The following is a 21,929-nucleotide window of genomic DNA, read 5'->3' on the forward strand; positions in this document are numbered from 1 at the left end:
CCGCTACAATTAAGCCGATTACATTCATGTACTGAGCCACCAAAGGGCGCGGATGGAATGAAGAACACGGCAGAAATTTAGAAACTTTGACAACCTGGACTCCGTCAGGTAAATTTTAATTTCTACAAAATCTATCAGAATCCCTAGGAGGGAAACCCTTGATATTGGGGATAGAGAACTCTTTCCTTGTTCACTTTCCACCCATGCGATCTCAGAAATGCCAGTACTACGTCCGTATGAGACTTGGCAACTTGGATGTTTGACGCCTGTATCAGGATGTCGTCTAAATAAGGGGCCACTTCTATGCCCCGCGGCCTAAGGACCGCCAAAGTGACTCCAGAACCTCCATAAAGATTCTAGGGGCTGTAGTTAACCCAAAGGAAAGAGCTACAAACTGGTAATGCCTGTCTAGAAAGGCAAACCTGAAAAACCGATGGTGATCTTTATGCATCGTAATGTGATGATAAGCATCCTTCAAATCCATTGTAGTCCTCTATTGACTCTCCTGGATCATAGTTAAGATGGTACGAATAGTTTCCATCTTAAATGATAGAATTCTAAAGAATTTGTTTAAGATCTTTTAGATCCAAAATAGGTCTGAAGGTTTCCTTTCCTTGGGAACCACAAACCGATTTGAGGAAAACTGTGTCCCTGTTCCTCTATTGGAACTGAATGGGTCACGTACACAATGCAAGAATGTCTCTTTCTTTATCTGGTTTGCAGATAAATGTGAAAGGCAAAAACTCCCCTTTTTTGGGGGGGAAAGCTTTGAAATCCAGAAGAAATCTCTGGTGTATAATTTCCAATGCCCAGGGATCCTGGGCATCTCTTGCCCACGCCTGGGCGAAGAATGAAGTCTGCCCCCTATAGGATCCGTTACCAGATAGGGGTCCGTTCCTCATGCTGTTTTAGAGGCAGCAGCAGGCTCCTTGACCTGCTTATCTTTGTTCCAGGTCCGGTTGTCTCCAGACCGCCTTGGACTGAGCAAAAGTTCCCTCTTATTTTGCTTTAGAGGAAGTTGATGCCACACCTGCCTTGAATTTTCGAAAGGCACGAAAATTAGGCCTTTTTTGTCCCTTGATTTGGACCTGTCCTGAGGAAGGGCATGATCTTTTCCTCCAGTGATATAAGTAATAATCTCCTTCAAACTAGGCCTGAATAGGGTCTGCCCCTTGAAGGGAAGTTAAGTAGCTTATTTATTAAAGTCACGACAGCTGACCATGATATAAGCCATAGCGCTCTGCGCGCCAGTATAGTAAAAAACAGAATTCTTAGCCGTTAGTCTAGTCAAAGGAACAAAGGCATCAGAAAACAAAGGAATTGGCTAGCTTAAGTGCTCTAAGCTTGTCAAATATATTCATCCAATGGAGCCTGTAAAGCCTCATCAAGAGACTCAAACCAGAACGCCGCAGCAGCAGTGACAGGAGCAATGCGTGCAAGGGGCTGCAGGATAAAACCTTGTTGAATAAACATTTTTTATCCATTGGATCTAAAAAAGCACAACAGTCCTCGCCAGAGGTAGTGGTACGCTTAGCTAGAGTAGAAACTCTTCTCTCCACCTTAGGAACTGTCTGCCATAAGTCCCGTGTGGTGGCAACTATTAGAAAACATTCTTCTAAAAAATAGGAGGGGAAGAGAACGGCACACCTGGTCTATCCCATTCCTTATGAAAAATTTTAGTAAACCTCTTTAGGTATTGGAAAAACATAAGTACACACCGGCACTGCATATTATTTATCCAGTCTACACAATTTCTCTGGCACTGCGATTGTACACATTCATTCAGAGCAGCTAAAGCCTCCCTGAGCAACAAGTGGAGGTTCTCAAGCATTAATTTTAAATGTAGAAATATCAGAATCAGGTTAAATCATCTTCCCTGAGTCACAAATATCACCCACAGACTAAGCATATTGTGAGGTAGTATCAGACATGGTTCTTAAAGCGTCTGTATGCTCTGTATCTACCCCCAGAGCTGTTTTGCTTTCCTTTAATTTCAGGTAGTCTGACTAATACTGCTGCCAGTGTATTATACACAACCTTTGCCATGTCTTGTAAAATAAACGCTATGGGCGCCATTGATATACTTGGCGCCATTTGAGCGTGAGTCCCTGGAGCGGGAGTCAAAGGGTCTGACACGTGGGGAGAGTTAGTCGGCATAACTTCCCCCTCGACAGAATCCTCTGGTAAAATAAACGCTATGGGTGCCCTTGATGTACTTGGCGCCATTTGAGCGTGAGTCCCTAAAGCGGGAGTCAAAGGGTCTGACACGTGGGGAGAGTTAGTCGGCATAACTTCCCCCTCGACAGAATCCTCTGGTGATAATGTTTTTAAATACAAAAAATGATCTTTATTGTTTAACATAAAATCAGTACATCTGGTACACATTCTAAAATGGGGTTCCACCATGGCTTTAAACATAATAAACACAGAGCCTCCTCTATGTTAGACATGTTAGAACTAATAAAGAGACTAGTAAGCTTGGAAAACACTTTAAATCAAGTTAACAAGCAAATATAACAAACGTTACTGTGCCTTTAAGAGAAACAAATTTTGTCAAAATTTGAAAAACAGTGAAAAAAGGCAGTAAATCAAACGAAATTTTTACAGTACATGTAATAAGTTAACAGAGCATTGCACCCACTTGCAAATGGATGATTAACCCCTTAATGCAAAAAACAGATAAAAAAAAAACGACATTTTTTTAAACAGACACAACAAAACTGCCACAGCTGAGCTGTGGATTACCTTCCCTATAACTGTTTCTATGCAAAATTTAAGCCAGCCATGTGGAAAAATTAGGCCCCAATAAGTTTTATCACCAAACATATGTTAAAAAACGATTAAACATGCCAGCAAACGTTTTAAAACACATTCTTATAAGAGTATGTATGTCTATTAATAAGCCTGATCCAGTCGCTATCACTGCATTTAAGGCTTTACTTACATTACTTCGGTATCAGCAGTATTTTCTTAGTCAATTCCATTCCTTAGAAAAATATATTACTGCACATACCTTAGCATATATCTCTATCAATCAGCCTGGTACCAGTCGCTTTCACTGCATTTAAAGGCTGTACTTACATTACTTCGGTATCAGCAGTATTTTCTTAGTCAATTCCATTCCTTAGAAAAATATTTTACTGCACATACCTTATTTGCAGGAAAACCTGCACGCCATTCCCCCTCTGAAGTACCTTACTCCTCAGAATGTGTGAGAACAGCAACTGGATCTTAGTTACGTCTGCTAAGATCATAGAAAAAACGCAGGCAGATTCTTCTTCCAAATACTGCCTGAGATAAACAGCACACTCCGGTGCCATTTAAAAATAACAAACTTTTGATTGAAGAAATAAACTAAGTATAAAAAACCACAGACTCTCACGACCTCCTATCTATGTTGAGACTTGCAAGAGAATGACTGGTAATGGCAGTTAGGGGAGGAGCTATATAGCAGCTTTGCTGTGGGTGGACTCTTGCAACTTCCTGTTGGGAAGGAGAATATATCCCATAAGTAATGGATGATCCGTGGACTGGATACACTTAACAAGAGAAAGACTGATCTTTACTGTTTAAGGTGAAATCAATACATTTAGTACACATTCTCCTATGGGGCTCCACCATGGCTTTTAAACATAATGAACAAGTATCCTTTGTTTCAGACATGTTTGTACAGACTAGCAATGAGACTAGCAAGCTTGGAAAACACTTTAAAGCAAGTTAACAAGCAATATAAAAAAACGTTACTGTGCCTTTAAGAGAAACAAATTTTGACAAAATTTGAAATTACAGTGAAAAACATAATTTATGCTTACCTGATAAATTCCTTTCTTCTGTTGTGTGATCAGTCCACGGGTCATCATTACTTCTGGGATATAACTCCTCCCCAACAGGAAATGCAAGAGGATTCACCCAGCAGAGCTGCATATAGCTCCTCCCCTCTACGTCACTCCCAGTCATTCGACCAAGAATCAACGAGAAAGGAGAAACCAAGGGTGAAGTGGTGACTGGAGTATAATTTAAAAGATATTTACCTGCCTTAAAAAACAGGGCGGGCCGTGGACTGATCACACAACAGAAGAAAGGAATTTATCAGGTAAGCATAAATTATGTTTTCTTCTGTTATGTGTGATCAGTCCACGGGTCATCATTACTTCTGGGATACCAATACCAAAGCAAAAGTACACAGATGACGGGAGGGATAGGCAGGCTCATTATACAGAAGGAACCACTGCCTGAAGAACCTTTCTCCCAAAAATAGCCTCCGAAGAAGCAAAAGTGTCAAATTTGTAAAATTTGGAAAAAGTATGAAGCGAAGACCAAGTTGCAGCCTTGCAAATCTGTTCAACAGAGGCCTCATTCTTAAAGGCCCAAGTGGAAGCCACAGCTCTAGTAGAATGAGCTGTAATTCTTTCAGGAGGCTGCTGTCCAGCAGTCTCATAGGCTAAACGAATTATGCTACGAAGCCAGAAGGAGAGAGAGGTAGCCGAAGCCTTATGACCTCTCCTCTGACCAGAGTACACGACAAACAGGGAAGACGTTTGTCGAAAATCCTTAGTTGCCTGCAAGTAGAACTTGAGGGCACGAACTACATCCAGATTGTGTAGAAGACGTTCCTTCTTTGAAGAAGGATTCGGGCACAGGGAAGGAACCACGATCTCTTGATTGATGTTCCTGTTAGTGACTACCTTAGGTAAGAACCCAGGTTTAGTACGCAGAACTACCTTATCTGAATGAAAAATCAAATAAGGAGAATCACAATGTAAAGCTGATAACTCAGAGACTCTCCGAGCCGAAGAAATAGCCATTAAAAATAACACTTTCCAAGATAACAACTTTATATCAATGGAATGAAGGGGTTCAAACGGAACTCCTTGTAGAACGTTAAGAACAAGGTTTAAACTCCATGGCGGAGCAACAGTTTTAAACACAGGCTTGATTCTAGCTAAAGCCTGACAAAAGACCTGGACGTCTGGATTTTCTGACAGACGCCTGTGCAACAAGATGGACAGAGCTGAGATCTGTCCCTTTAATGAACTAGCCGATAAACCCTTTTCTAAACCTTCTTGTAGAAAGGACAATATCCTAGGAATCCTAACCTTACTCCAGGAGTAACCTTTGGATTCGCACCAGAATAGGTATTTACGCCATATCTTATGGTAAATCCTTCTGGTAACAGGCTTCCTAGCCTGTATCAGGGTATCAATAACCGACTCAGAAAAACCACGTTTTGATAAAATCAAGCGTTCAATTTCCAAGCAGTCAGCTTCAGAGAAGTTAGATTTTGATGTTTGAATGGACCCTGTATCAGAAGGTCCTGTCTTAGAGGTAGAGACCAAGGCGGACAGGATGACATGTCCACTAGATCTGCATACCAAGTCCTGCGTGGCCATGCAGGCGCTATTAGAATCACTGATGCTCTCTCCTGTTTGATTTTGGCAATCAATCGAGGAAGCAGCGGGAAGGGTGGAAACACATAAGCCATCCCGAAGTTCCAAGGTGCTGTCAAAGCATCTATCAGAACCGCTCCCGGATCCCTGGATCTGGACCCGTAGCGAGGAAGTTTGGCGTTCTGGCGAGACGCCATGAGATCTATCTCTGGTTTGCCCCAACGTCGAAGTATTTGGGCAAAGACCTCCGGATGAAGTTCCCACTCCCCCGGATGAAAAGTCTGGCGACTCAAGAAATCCGCCTCCCAGTTCTCCACTCCCGGGATGTGGATTGCTGACAGGTGGCAAGAGTGAGACTCTGCCCAGCGAATTATCTTTGATACTTCCATCATTGCTAGGGAGCTTCTTGTCCCTCCTTGATGGTTGATGTAAGCTACAGTCGTGATGTTGTCCGACTGAAACCTGATGAACCCCCGAGTTTTTAACTGGGGCCAAGCCAGAAGGGCATTGAGAACTGCTCTCAATTCCAGAATGTTTATTGGTAGGAGACCTTCCTCCTGATTCCATTGTCCCTGAGCCTTCAGAGAATTCCAGACAGCGCCCCAACCTAGTAGGCTGGCGTCTGTTGTTACAATTGTCCAGTCCGGCCTGCTGAATGGCATCCCCCTGGACAGATGTGGCCGAGAAAGCCACCATAGAAGAGAGTTTCTGGTCTCTTGATCCAGATTCAGAGTAGGGGACAAGTCTGAGTAATCCCCATTCCACTGACTCAGCATGCACAATTGCAGCGGTCTGAGATGTAGACGTGCAAAGGGTACTATGTCCATTGCTGCTACCATTAAGCCGATCACCTCCATGCATTGAGCTACTGACGGGAGTTGAATGGAATGAAGGACACGGCATGCATTTAGAAGCTTTGTTAATCTGTCTTCTGTCAGATAAATCTTCATTTCTACAGAATCTATAAGAGTCCCCAAGAATGGAACTCTTGTGAGAGGAAAGAGAGAACTCTTCTTTTCGTTCACTTTCCATCCATGCGACCTTAGAAATGCCAGAACTAACTCTGTATGAGACTTGGCAGATTGAAAGCTTGAAGCTTGTATCAGAATGTCGTCTAGGTACGGAGCTACCGAAATTCCTCGCGGTCTTAGTACCGCCAGAAGGGCACCCAGAACCTTTGTGAAGATTCTTGGAGCCATAGCTAATCCGAATGGAAGAGCTACAAACTGGTAATGCCTGTCTAAGAAGGCAAACCTTAGATACCGGTAATGATCTTTGTGAATCGGTATGTGAAGGTAAGCATCCTTTAAATCCACTGTGGTCATGTACTGACCCTTTTGGATCATGGGTAAGATTGTCCGAATAGTTTCCATTTTGAACGATGGAACTCTTAGGAATTTGTTTAGGATCTTTAAATCCAAGATTGGCCTGAAAGTTCCCTCTTTTTTGGGAACCACAAACAGGTTTGAGTAAAACCCTTGTCCTTGTTCCGACCGCGGAACCGGATGGATCACTCCCATTAATAACAGATCTTGTACACAGCGTAGAAACGCTTCTTTCTTTGTCTGGTTTGTTGACAACCTTGACAGATGAAATCTCCCTCTTGGGGGAGAGAATTTGAAGTCTAGAAGGTATCCCTGAGATATGATCTCTAGCGCCCAGGGATCCTGAACATCTCTTGCCCAAGCCTGGGCGAAGAGAGAGAGTCTGCCCCCCACTAGATCCGGTCCCGGATCGGGGGCCCTCGATTCATGCTGTCTTAGGGGCAGCAGCAGGTTTCCTGGCCTGCTTGCCCTTGTTCCAGGACTGGTTAGGTTTCCAGCCTTGTCTGTAACGAGCAACAGCTCCTTCCTGTTTTGGTGCAGTGGAAGTTGGTGCTGCTCCTGCTTTGAAATTCCGAAAGGGACGAAAATTAGACTGTCTAGCCTTAGCTTTGGCTTTGTCTTGAGGTAGGGCGTGGCCCTTACCTCCTGTAATGTCAGCGATAATTTCTTTCAAACCGGGCCCAAATAAAGTTTGCCCCTTGAAAGGTATATTAAGTAATTTGGACTTAGAAGTTACATCAGCTGACCAGGATTTTAGCCACAGCGCCCTACGTGCCTGAATGGCGAATCCTGAGTTCTTAGCCGTAAGTTTGGTTAAATGTACTACGGCCTCCGAAATGAATGAATTAGCTAGCTTAAGGACTCTAAGCCTGTCCGTAATGTCGTCCAGCGTAGCTGAACTAAGGTTCTCTTCCAGAGACTCCATCCAAAATGCTGCCGCAGCCGTAATCGGCGCGATGCATGCAAGGGGTTGCAATATAAAACCTTGTTGAACAAACATTTTCTTAAGGTAACCCTCTAATTTTTTATCCATTGGATCTGAAAAAGCACAGCTATCCTCCACCGGGATAGTGGTACGCTTAGCTAAAGTAGAAACTGCTCCCTCCACCTTAGGGACCGATTGCCATAAGTCCCGTGTGGTGGCGTCTATTGGAAACATCTTTCTAAATATTGGAGGGGGTGAGAACGGCACACCGGGTCTATCCCACTCCTTAGTAACAATTTCAGTTAGTCTCCTAGGTATAGGAAAAACGTCAGTACTCGCCGGTACCGCAAAGTATTTATCCAACCTACACAATTTCTCTGGTATTGCAACAGTGTTACAATCATTAAGAGCCGCTAAAACCTCCCCTAGTAATACACGGAGGTTCTCCAATTTAAATTTAAAATTTGAAATATCTGAATCCAATCTGTTTGGATCAGAACCATCACCCACAGAATGAAGCTCTCCGTCCTCATGCTCTGCAAGCTGTGACGCAGTATCAGACATGGCTCTAGTATTATCAGCGCACTCTGTTCTCACCCCAGAGTGATCACGCTTGCCTCTTAGTTCTGGTAATTTAGCCAAAACTTCAGTCATAACAGTAGCCATATCTTGTAATGTTATCTGTAATGGCCGCCCAGATGTACTAGGCGCCACAATATCACGCACCTCCCGGGCGGGAGATGCAGGTACTGACACGTGAGGCGAGTTAGTCGGCATAACTCTCCCCTCGCTGTTTGGTGAAATTTGTTCAATTTGTACAGATTGGCTTTTATTTAAAGTAGCATCAATACAGTTAGTACATAAATTTCTATTGGGCTCCACCTTGGCATTGGAACAAATGACACAGGTATCTTCCTCTGAATCAGACATGTTTAACACACTAGCAAATAAACTTGCAACTTGGTTACAATCTTATTTAACAAAAACGTACTGTGCCTCAAAGAAGCACTAAACGATTAAATGACAGTTGAAATAATGAACTGAAAAACTGTTATAGCATCAATCCTTGAAAACAACACAACTTTTAGCAAAGGTTTGTTCCCATTAGTAAAGTAACAATAATTAAATTTGAAACGTAAAAATTACAGAACAACGTTTTTAATCACAGTCAATATATAAGTCTCACAGCTCTGCTGAGAGAATCTACCTCCCTTCAAAGAAGTTTGGAGACCCCTGAGTTCTGTTAGAGATGAACCGGATCATGCAGGAAATACAAGAGTAACTGACTGGAAATTTTTGATGCGTAGCAAAGAGCGCCAAAAACGGCCCCTCCCCTCACACACAGCAGTGAGAGAGAAACGAAACTGTCACATTAAAACAAGCAACTGCCAAGTGGAAAAATAATGCCCAAACATTTATTCACTCAGTAACCTCAGAAAATGCAAACGATTCTACATTCCAGCAAAAACGTTTAACATAATAAATACCTATTAAAAGGTTTAATGTACTTTTTACAGAGTAATTCCAGTGAAGTACCATCCCAGAATACTGAAGTGTAGAGTATACATACATGTCATTATAACGGTATGGCAGGATTTTCTCATCAATTCCATTCAGAAAATAAAAACTGCTACATACCTCAATGCAGATTCATCTGCCCGCTGTCCCCTGATCTGAAGCTTTTACCTCCCTCAGATGGCCGAGAAACAGCAATATGATCTTAACTACTCCGGTTAAAATCATAGTAAAAACTCTGGTAGATTCTTCTTCAAACTCTGCCAGAGAGGTAATAACACGCTCCGGTGCTATTGAAAAATAACAAACTTTTGATTGAAGTTATAAAAACTAAATATAATCACCATAGTCCTCTCACACATCCTATCTAGTCGTTGGGTGCAAGAGAATGACTGGGAGTGACGTAGAGGGGAGGAGCTATATGCAGCTCTGCTGGGTGAATCCTCTTGCATTTCCTGTTGGGGAGGAGTTATATCCCAGAAGTAATGATGACCCGTGGACTGATCACACATAACAGAAGAAAAAGGCAGTTACACTAACAAAATTTTTACAGTGTATGTAACAAGTCAGCAGAGCATTGCACCCACTTGCAAATGGATGATTAACCCCTTAATAACAAAAACAGAATAATAAATGACAAAAACGTTTTTTAAACACAGTCACAACAACTGCCACAGTCTACTGTGATTGTTACCCTCCTCAAACACGTCTTTGAAGCCTTTTGAGCCCTTCAGAGATGTCCTGTATCATGCAGAGGGAAGCTGAATGTCTCTGTCAGTATTTTTATCTGCACAGAAAAGCACTAAAATAGGCCCTTCCCACTCATATTGCAACAGTGGAAAGCCTGTTACTAGGCAAAAATCAAGCCAGCCATGTGGAAAAAAACTAGGCCCCAATAAGTTTTGTCACCAAACATATATAAAAACGATTAAGATGCCAGCAAACGTTTTATATTACACTTTTATAAGAGTATGTATCTCTGTTAATAAGCCTGATACCAGTCGCTATCACTGCATTTAAGGCTTAACTTACATTAATCTGGTATCAGCAGCATTTTTCTAGCAAATTCCATCCCTAGAAATATGTTAACTGCACATACCTTATTGCAGGAAAACCTGCACGCCATTCCCCCTCTGAAGTTACCTCACTCCTCAGAATATGTGAGAACGGCACTGGATCTTAGTTACTTCTGCTAAGATCATAGAAATCACAGGCAGATTCTTCTTCTAATGCTGCCTGAGATGAAACAGTACACTCCGGTACCATTTAAAAATAACAAACTTTTGATTGAAGTTAAAAAACTAACTATAATACACCACTCTCCTCTTACTACGTCCATCTTTGTTGAGAGTTGCAAGAGAATGACTGGATATGGCAGTGAGGGGAGGAGCTATATAGCAGCTCTGCTGTGGGTGATCCTCTTGCAACTTCCTGTTGGGAAGGAGAATATCCCACAAGTAATGGATGATCCGTAGACTGGATACACTTAACAAGAGAAAACAACTTTTTCCTCAGAAACGTTATGAAGTAAAGCCATTCATGTGACCGCAACTGCCAAGCTCAAATTACTGCTGCGACACAGAGAGACATTTAAAATAGCTTCCTGGTACACCGAGTACCAGAAATAACCAGTTTTTCAAATCGGACAGTTTAAAATGTTGCGTTTTATTTTAAAGCAAAGGAGAAAGTAATAAGCTGCCGAATTAGAAAATTCAGCCTTACTTTCAGTTTAAACTTGAATTGTTTTATCAAGTAAATATGTGTCAGAAAATAAAGCCTAATAAAAAGATTTTACCCTTTCTTTTTAAAAGAGTTTAAATGTTAGTCTCACACATGCTACAGTGCCTGCTTCATGCCCCAGTGTAACCCATACAACAGGATAATCTATGTCCCAATAAAAAAGCAGTGTGTTTTAATTTGTTAAATGCATGGTCTCCCCAACTTGAAGAAAAAGCACTTACCTGCTCTGCCGTCTGGCATGTAGACAGTTACAAGGTATGAGAAGACACAGTTCTTCACAGAGACCTTTAAAAAAGAAAGAACAGAGTAGCCAACTTTGGCTTTCTAAACTAGGGCAGCAATTGTTTGGAAAACGCTGTAAGTACCTCTTTACAAGTTCATAACTGCCACCACTACCCGACTGCAAGGAATGATGTGGAATATGGCTATACCCCAAAACTTGCTTGTAGATTAAATCAAAAATTTTCTTCAGACACCTAAACTTCACCTCCTCCATGCACCGAAGGCAAAGAGAATGACTGGGGGTTGTGGGTAAGGGAGTGATACTAAGCAGTTTAACTATGATGCTCTTTGCCTCCTCCTGCTAGCCAAGAGTGATATTCTCAACAGTAATTACTCACCATATCTTAGGAAAGGACTCACCATATCTTAGGAAAGAAAAATAATTAAATACATTACTATAAGTACTGTATTTGAATTTTAGCAGTTTAGCCCTAATGTGTATATGTGAAAAGAGGCAGGAAACTGTTGGTTTTTTTTTTTTACGTTAACTACATGAGATAAAGAGAAATGTACTTGGGCTATCAATAAGCATTTATGTGAAGTACATACTACCCAACATTCTAAAACTTACAACCGGAACCAGGAGGTGGGCAGGCAGACTTAGGGCAGTCTAAGGGCAGGGCAGGGATGGGCATACCATCTAGGGAACAGAGTTCAGTATTGATAGAAATAAACAGAAAATATCTTGTCCAAGATAAATGATAAGACAACAATTACAAGAAATACACTGTACAAACACAAAAGATACCAAAATCAAGCAAAATGTTACCAAGTCCAGTTGCAGAGTTGTATTTAACTATTGGCGTAGATACACTTCCCATATCAGTGATGCATTTTACCTGAAAGAAAAATGCTAAATAAAAAAAGAAAATGTTAAGTTTGGCAGAAATAAAATAAGAAAAAGATATTATGCAAAAATATTATTTGGTGGTATTATGCAGACATATAAACTTTAAATTAAAAATAAATAAAACAAAAACACAAAGAATTAAAGGGCCATAGTAGTTGAAAATAAATAAAATAATAATAATAATAATAATAATAATAATAATAAAAATAATAATAATAAAATAAAGATCACTTTCAGTCATGAAATATAAAATACTTCATGCTGAAAATTCCTTTATTTGTCTGCAACGTTTGCCAAGCTGAGTGCCTCAGGCCGCCCATAGCAGAATGCTATTTTTTAAGGAGGTGGTGTTTACACCCTCTTAGCCAATAGCTGTGCACCCCAGCTGACATTATGCCAGATAGCTAGCATGCTATTGACTAAGATCACCTCAGTGATAAAATTACATCTGCCATGGCGCACTGAGGCACTCAGCGTGGCGAATGCTGCAGACAAATAACTTACTTTCATGACTGAAAGTCTCCTTTATTTACTGCCCTGGTGAATCCTAGCGTTTCACAAATTCTTACTACTATCACTTTAAGGAGAGCAGAGGAGCCGCTTGACAGCAACTTAGATAAAGTTAAAGAAGAAGCTAGTGCTACTTCTACAAGACAGCAAGAGCACAAAAAAGTTTTTTATAAACTGATTTACTTTTTTTAATGGTGTCAGAATCCTCAAGAACAAAAATAAAGGTCACATGCTTATTGGCTGACACAGGAATCAATTAATTGACAATAACGTTGCTGGATTGCTATATATGGTGTAAAACTGTAACATTGAAGCCTTTTCTGCCTTTAATTATAACTGCATGAATCAATCCACTAAATTTGTGTGTTGCATGCCTTTGTTCATCTATTTATTAAAGGACCCACTTGTTTTGCGTTTTCAAACAAATGCAAAGAATGCACCAAAGTTAGTGATTTTTTGCATTTGTCCGAATCTGAATGCCGAAGTCTATTGAGAATACTATTTGTTTTGTGAATATTATATAAAGTTACAAGTTGTATAATAGAAATAAAAAAACAAACAGATAAAGAGGTTCAGTTTATAAATCACATTTGCCATTTTTTTGTAATTCTGTACTAAATTCAGCTTGTTTTATAATATTGAAACACAAAATTTGTACAATTAAAATAGAATACTGCACCAAATAAAGTGAGAAGAAAAAGGAAGATTACTAACTTTTATCTGTTGTTCTCTGAATGTAGATGCTTGTGTCTAGTCCGCTATAAATGCGTTGTTTTCTTTCCGTTAAAATAAATTCTTTTAAATGTCCATTGAGCTGAAAGCTGAGACTCCAGTCCAAGAATATTGTTGTCATATTACTTGAAATACTAGGGAGAGTATTATAGACTGGTTCTAAAACAAAAGAAAAAATGAAAATTATTATTCTGGCAATAAATTTATTAAAATGTGTATGCTGCATATCTAAAGTACAGCCATATGTGAATGCTCCTTTGTCATTTTTGCAAATTTTTTTTCACACTATGCTTTAATAAATAGACTAAAACTGTCACCTTGCATCTAATTTCGTATTCCAAAATGAGTAGGGTTGCTAACTTTAAACCTTTAAATAAGGGAGGCTAAGGAATAGACAAATTTCACGTAGGAAATCAACAAATTATACAGTAGTTACTGAAAAAAACACTTTATTTTAAAATTTGATACAGTTTGGTACAACAAAATTCTTCATACAAATCCTCTCCATTCATAAATACACAATAAAAAGATTATGCAATAATACTTAAAATTTGAAATGAGAAGTAGAATATTTCCTGGCAAATTTCAAAGTTAATCCAATTTTCCCTCATGTGACAGCTATCAGCCAATCACAAAATGCATATAAGTATATACTGTGCACTTACATCAAAACGATTTACTAACTAAGAGTACAAGAGAACAATATTAAATGTTTGAAACTAAAATTTTAAGAACAGATATAAGGGAGCCTGTGAGACTGGAAAAATCTTTTGGCTAATGAGGAAGATCCCTGGAAATAAGTGAGGGTTGGCAACCCTAATGATAGGTGGGGATTTTAGATACAATACACACTACCGCCGGCTATGTGAGATTAAATACTGGTGCATGAGCCCTCACAGCATAAAATCATTGGATGCCTACGAGGTTATGTAAGGACACAGCTATCAATTAGTCTGATGTATTTTATGCCCTGTCCGCCACTTTATTAAAGATTGAAGATCTTTGATAAAGCACAGGGTAGAGTTCAAAACTAATATGCACATAGATCAACAAGTGGTAGATGCACAACTGGACGATCTTCCAGTTCCAACAGTAAATATATTGTAATTAGATAATTGTGGGAACATCAGAGAAGTATAACTGTTACAGTATTTGGTAAGTTATCCATAAGTCAGTTCTTTTAATGTATTGATCTAGTGGCAGTTTTAATTACTAGACTTACAATGTGAAAATGCTTACAGTTTTGTGGATACGTGGTTGTAAAGGACTTAAAGCAGAGGTCTTGTGGGGTTGATAACAGTGCCCTGGCTTCTGTATGCCAAATACAGATAATCACAAGCATTATTTAAATGTGTTAATATTAGAAAATTGCTTTTAACAATATGCTGGGGCAATAAAGCCCTACCATATTTATGCTATTATGTTTTTTCAACCTGTTCATTTACATATTTTTTTTTTATATATTTTAGGTACACATTAGTGCCAGAGTTCTATGTTCCAAATAAAATGGTGCTAATGACGGCTCAGAGCCATCACTAGCACTCTCCCACCTTGAGGGAGATCTGGGGGGTGCCAACCGGTCCTACCCTGGCGATCGTGCCTGTAGAGTGACAGGCATCGCTGGCGCATCACGTTTTGTGCGGTGAGGTCACGCGCAATGACGTCACGACGCAACTTTATTAACAATTTGTCAATACAAAGTATAGGGAAAGGGGGCATACTGCTTAAAAGCCTGTATCTCAGGCATCTAAGCAGCTACAGACCCACAAGACCCACCATTGGAAAGGTAATCGCCTAACCTTTCCAATGGTTGGGGATCTGGAAATTTTTTTAAAAAAGTTAAAACATTTTTTTTCACAAAATAAAAAAATAAATGAAATCAGCTTAGCACCCAAGTGGGAAAGTGCTTAGCACTCAAAGGGTTAACCCCCCTTGTGAGCTTTGCCATAACATCATGAATAACATCACTGATTAAATCAAACATGACATTGTTGATGACATTATTAATTTTACCATTAGTGACATCACATATAACATCACTAGTGACATCACCCATGGCATCATCATCATCAGTCAGAAAAAAAAAGTTTGCATAGAAATGTGTATGATAGTTTTATACAAGTAAGGTTTAATAAATAATTGCGGGCTACGCAAGGCATAAAAGGTAAAAAGGTGATTGAATGAGGTTGGAAAGGGTAAGCAGGGTTTTAAAGTGTGAGAGAAGAAAAGGTAATGAAGAGACTAACTGAACGAGAGCATAAAGAAGTAGCTGAGGGAGAAAGTACTGAGAAAATAATGAAGATAATAGTGTTGTGTAATCGTTAGACAAATGGATGAAGTGTGGCTAGTGTAATGATGTGAAGGAATGAGATAGAAAGAGAAGGATGTGTGAGAGGTACATCACATACAGAAGGAGGTTGTTCTCAATAAAATTAGTGAGTAAGCAATGGTTTTATAGACACAAAGATTTATTAGGTGAGTGGACATCGAGGTTCACAGAAATAAAAGCTTATACGATGAAGAAGTGGAATTAGATTGTGAGGAGAAAACCATGCTTAGATCCTGATATTCAAAACATTGACAGACCAACGAGAAACTGTCTGCTTGGGTTCACCAGACTCTCAGTCTCACGGTCTGTCGACTTATTCCAAAATGGGGGCTAAACGGCGAAGTGCAAATGAGTAGTGATGTGTCTACCATATAATGATGGCTACGTCAGCAAAAGTCCACCTACAAAACCACTAGCTGGCATTATCAGCCGGGTGGCTGTATTTGAAGGGTTCCTACACAGCACACACAGTGCATTCACTGAATCAAAAAGAGGTTTTTGTGTAGGAACACTTCAGATAATACCTAACCTAACTGTAACCAAACCTACACTATCTGCCTCAAACTGGAAAATCTCGCCAGAAAAGGTGGCGAAAAATAAATATGGCTGAAACCCTGTAACTAACCCGCAGGGCAGAGCTTTAAATATATTGCACTACTGAAAATGTTAGTCCATTCAAATGCAGGCTACTCCACTTGAGCGCCCAGCTAATTCTCACAGAATACCTATATCTACGTCATGTCTGCGATCTGCCTTACCGATAAAGACAAAAAACTCGATACATTTATATACAATGGTTAAATGATATGCAATTTCTTGTATAATGCATATTATTTAAAGTATTGTATAGATATTAAAAAAGCTTTTTTTCTGATTTCTTTTTTCATTTTAAACATTAATATTTATTTTTCTAAAATATAATTATTTTATTAAAGAAAGAAGCCTCTGCTTCATAGTGTTACATAACAGCATAATCTTTAACTTTGCAAAAGTTAAACAAATGTCGTTATGTAAAAATTTAAAGTTGTGGCTACTGACTTTTATAACATTATTATTATATTCAGAAAAAAAAATATTAATGTTTAACCCCTTAACCCAAATTGACGTATATATACGTCATGGGGTACTTTGCCTATCGTACCGCATCACGCATCAGAGCAGCAGGAAGCTCCAGCAGTTTTGGCTGTTAAGTTACAGCCGAGGGCTGGAGTTCCTGAGCTCCAGGAATCTGCCTGCATATGGAACCAGAGCACGATCAATAATCCGGTTTCATATGAAGGCAGATGCCTAATCTGTGTGTTACCGTCTGTAAAGATCATCTGCTGGTGCTGGCAGGAGGTGTGGGAGGAAACTGAGAGGTGGATGGGCGGTCCAGCAGTGGTGGAGGAGGGAGTGGGATGGTCCTACACTGCAGAAAATAAAATGGAGGGATGGGGGGTCCCTAACTAATGATCAGGGCGGGGCACTACACTACAGAAAAAAAATGTACATACACACACACACACTATATATCTATAATATAAATATATATATATATATATATATATATAAACAAATAGCTTGCACTCACTGGACTTTTTAAATGACGTGCCTTTATTTAAAAAATACGTAATTTAAAAAGTTCAGTGAGTGCAAGCTATTTGTTCATCTCTATTCATGTTTTTGCATGCACCCTGGTAAGATGACCTAGTTGTGCAAGTGCTCTCCAGTTGCGCATATATATATATATATAATATATATATATATATATTTATATACACACACACCACACATATATATATATATATAATATATACATATATATATATATATATATATATATATATACACATTACATACACACACACACACACACTATACTGCATACTGTCAGCCAGAACCTAAGATGGTGGGTGACCAGTTGGGGGGGGGGGGGACAGGGTGAAAGAGGGAAGAGAGCTGTTTGGGAGTCATCAGGTAGGGATCAGGGGTTGGGAGGTGTCAGGTGTGAGGGTAATCTCTACACTGCAGCTAAAATTAACCATGTTTGCAATTTCTGAACAAAAGGGATTTAAGAGAAGCTTGTACAACTATTTGTGTAATGATTGCACATGCAGTATGTGTAGTGAGAAACCCAAAATTTGTGAAAAGTATTTTTTTAAAATAAATCACATTTGGCGGTGAAATTTACTTCTAATATCTAATTTGCTTTAATCTCTTGTTGTCCTTTGTTGAAAAGCATTTCTAAATTGGCTCAATAGCTGGTGATTGGTGGCTGCACACTGATGCCTTGTGTCATTGGCTCACCCATGGGCATTGCTATTTCTTCAACAAAGATATCTAAAGAATGAAGCAAATTAGATAATAGAAGTAAATTGGTATGTTTTTTTTTTTTTTATTGTATTCTCTATCTGAATTATGAAAGAAAATTTTTGGGTTTCATGTCCCTTTAAAATAATATGGATTATACAAGACATGGCATATAATTTAAACAATGTATTTACATATAATGCTCTAAACTATTAAACCCCTTACATGCTCCTTTATCCCAACGTGCATCCTAACGCTGCTACACTAATTAACCCTAATCTGCCATAACCTATTAACCCTAATCACCCCTAATCTCATTAACCACTAAAACAACACAACCCCCCATTGCAATAAACCCCCATACCTTTTAACACCTAAACTGCCAAAAACCCCAAATTGCAATAAAACCCTTAACCTGTTAAACCCCATACACGCAAAAAACCTCACCACCAAACTACCCCAAACAACTACTTAAACTCCCTAACAGCTTAACACCCCAAAGTTACAAAAATACTAACATAACAAAAAATAAAAAAACACATTACCAACATAAAAAAGAATGCAAAAAAAATAAATCCCCAAACAGTAAGGCCTATCTTAAAACTAAAAATCCCTTAAAAAAATAAGCCCACCGCAAAATAAAAAACCCTATACTAACACCAAAACCTACACAAAAAAATTCCCTTAAAAGGGTATCTGTCAGGCAGTGCCCTAGTTGAAGTAACAAGCTCTTTCACATTTAAAAAACACCATCCTAAACTAAAAACCCACCCACAAAAAAGCCTATTTTTTAAAAAAAAAAACCTGCACTAAAAATTGCTCTAAGAAGGGCATTTTTGTAGAGCATTGCCCTAAAGTGATAAGCTAGTTTGCCTTTAAAAAAACAACAACTTCTAGTCTAACTCTATTCTAAAAAAAAAATCCTATCTTAAAAAAAATGTCTTCAAGAAGGGCATTTTGTAGGGCATTGCCATAAAGTGATAAGCTCTTTTGCCTTAAAAAAAAACAAACTCTATCCTAATAATGCTAAACCCCCCAAAAAGTTAGTGCTCCTCATTCCTCAACTTGAATCCGGCTCCTACGTGGGCTGTTGCTTATCCAAGGCAGCTCTCCTCTTCCACCCAAGCCCGGCACTTGCATAAGCCTTAGGGAGCAGTGGGGACCGTGGTTAACAAACTGAAACTTAAGATTGTGTCTCCTCCCCTTTCAGAGATCTGCTACATTTCACGGGGACCGGGGTTAACAAACTGAAACTTCAGATTGCGTCCCCTCCCCTTTCAGAGATCTGCTACATTCACGGGGACCGGGGTTTAAACTGAAACTTCAGATTGTGTGCCCTCCCCTTTCAGAGATCTGCCTACATTTCATGGGGACCGGGGTTAACAAACTGAACTTCAGATTGCGTCCCCTCCCCTTTCAGAGATCTGCTACATTTCATGGGGACCGGGGTTAACAAACTGAAACTTCAGATTGTGTGCCCTCCCCTTTCAGAGATCTGCTACATTTCACGGGGACCGGGGTTAACAAACTGAAACTTCAGATTGTGTCCCCTCCCCTTTCAGAGATCTGCTACATTTCATGGGGACCGGGGTTAACAAACTGAAACTTCAGATTGTGTGCCCTCCCCTTTCAGAGATCTGCTACATTTCCCGGTGTTCTGACAGGGCGTCTTAGAGCTGCAGAGAAGAGTTACTAAAGTATCACCTGTTTTTTTTGCAGACGATCACCATAGCCTGTACACTGCCTGCCAGACGATATGTAAGTCTGCCCTCTCACCTACATTCCACAACATTCTTATGACTGCTTGAGTATTTCCTTCTTTTTTTACTAATGTATGTAAAGAATTCTTTTGCCACCACTTTCACTGAATGTGCTATCTGAGCTGTAGCACTAGTTAACTGTCTTCTATGGTTGGATTCTCTGTATTTCTACTTTGTGTATGTGTGGGTGTGTATATGCAATTGTTATGCAGCACTACCACAATTTAATTTGTTATGCAGGCATTATGTTATGTGGCATAACCATTGTTTGATTTGCTATGCAGTACTACCACTGTTAGATGTGTTATGTAGCATTACCATTGTTTGATTTGTTATGCAGTGCTACCACTGTCTGATTTGTTATGCAGAGCTACCACTGTCTAATTTGTTATTTGGCGCATCCACAGTTTGAATTGTTATGCAGAGCTACCACTGCTTGATTTGCATTTAGCCACCAATTAGCAAAAGAGCTACGCAGGTGCTGAACCAAAATGGGCTGGCTCCTAAGTCTAAATTTCTACTTTTCAAATACAGATAGCAAGAGAAGCAAACACAATTGATAATAGGAGTAAATGAGACATTTGCTTAAAATTATATGTTATATCTGAATCATTAAAGAAAAAAAGTTGGGTTTCATATCCTTATAACTAGCAATGGGGATGGCATGTAATCATGGGGGGGGGGCAAAATGTATCCTCGCCTGTGTTCGTTCCAAAAATCCTGGCACTGGCCCTGCTTCCACCTTCATCCATGGCAGCGCTCCTGGGACTTTCATCTTCCTTCTCTTCCATCTTCTTATCTTCCCTCCGCTGTCCTATTCATGTGGTCACTGCCACACACTGAAGCTTGAATGTGAGGTTGCCCTTTATGTAGGGGTGCTCTTGCATTCCTATTGACTGATTTTTGAATTCTTAGTTTAATCAGCCAAGAGAGAAAGCTTTTATTAATAAAATCAGCCAATAGGAATGCAAGGGGGGTTTAGCTTTTTTTTGTTTTTTTGTTAAGGGTTATCAAAAGAGCTTAATCGATGATAGCCGATGCCCTTTTCAGGGAATCTTTTTTAGGATAAGGTTTTTTTTTTTTTAGCAAGATAGTTTAATCGCGGATGCCAAATTCAGGACATCTTATTTAGTATAAGGATTTTTTTTTAGCAAGAGAGTAATCGCTGATGCTCTTTTCAGGGCATCTTTTTAGGATAGGGTTTTGTTTCAATTATTTTTTTTTACAGGCAAAAGAGCCGATCACTTTATGGCAATGCCCTAGAAAATGCCCTTTCTTAGTGGAATTTTTAGTGTAGGTTTTTTTAAAAGATAGGCATTACTTTGTTTTTAGTATATGTGTTTCTTTATGCAAAAGTTTTAGGATATGCCTTATTGCTTGTTTTTTTGTAGGTTTTTTTTGTAAAGTGTTTTTTATTTTTTGTGATGCTAGTAATTTGTTTATTTTTTACAACTTTGGAAATGTTAGGTTAGGGGTCTTTGGGATGTTGACTGTTAGGGAGTTAAATAGGTTATGGGTAGTTTGTGGTGGGGTATTGGCAGTTAGGGGGTTAATAGTGTAGGGGTCGTTTGCTGTGGGAGGTTGTGGTGGTATGTAGATGATAGCTAGATAATATATACAGTATCTCACAAAAGTGAGTACACCCCTCACATTTTTGTAAATATTTTATTATATCTTTTCATGTGACAACACTGAAGAAATGACACTTTGCTACAATGTAGTAGTGAGTGTACAGCCTGTCCCATCAAAATAACTCAACACACAGCCATTAATGTCTAAACCGTTGGCAACAAAAGTGAGTATACCCCTAAGTGGAAACGTCCAAATTGGGCCCAAAGTGTCAATATTTTGTGTGGATACCATTTTTTTCCAGCACTGCCTTAACCATCTTGGGTATGGAGTTCACCAGAGCTTCACAGGTTGCCACTGGAGTCCTCTTCCACTCCTCCATGACGACATCACAGAGCTGGTGGATGTTAGAGACCTTGCGCTCCCCCGCCATCCATTTGAGGATGCCCCACAGATGCTCAATAGGGTTTAGGTCTGGAGACATGCTTGGCCAGTCCATCACCTTTACCTCAGCTTCCTTAGCAAGGCAGTAGTCGTCTTGGAGGTGTGTTTTGGAATACTGCCCTGTGGCCCAGTTTCTGAAGGGAGGGGGATCATGCTCTGCTTCAGTATGTCACAGTACATGTTGGCATTCATGGTTCCCTCAATTAACTGTAGCTCCCTAGTGCCGGCAGCGCTCATGCAGGCCCAGACCATGATACTCCCACCACCATGCT

At 39.7% G+C, this 21,929-nt stretch overlaps 1 protein-coding gene across 1 annotated transcript in view; it reads right to left on the reverse strand.

Annotated features, from left to right (window-relative positions):
• The window catches only part of USH2A (usherin), a 2,188,359-nt gene that overhangs the window by 69,006 nt on the left and 2,097,424 nt on the right, over positions 1-21,929 (reverse strand). Inside the window, exons 80-81 of the mRNA XM_053712759.1 lie at positions 13,249-13,425; positions 11,944-12,027 (exon numbers count right to left, since the gene is read on the reverse strand). Coding sequence (XP_053568734.1) covers positions 11,944-12,027; positions 13,249-13,425 — 261 coding nt within the window. The remainder of the gene's footprint in view (positions 1-11,943; positions 12,028-13,248; positions 13,426-21,929) is intronic.

This window comes from Bombina bombina, chromosome 4, assembly GCF_027579735.1.
Source record: "Bombina bombina isolate aBomBom1 chromosome 4, aBomBom1.pri, whole genome shotgun sequence".
NCBI lineage: Eukaryota > Metazoa > Chordata > Amphibia > Anura > Bombinatoridae > Bombina > Bombina bombina.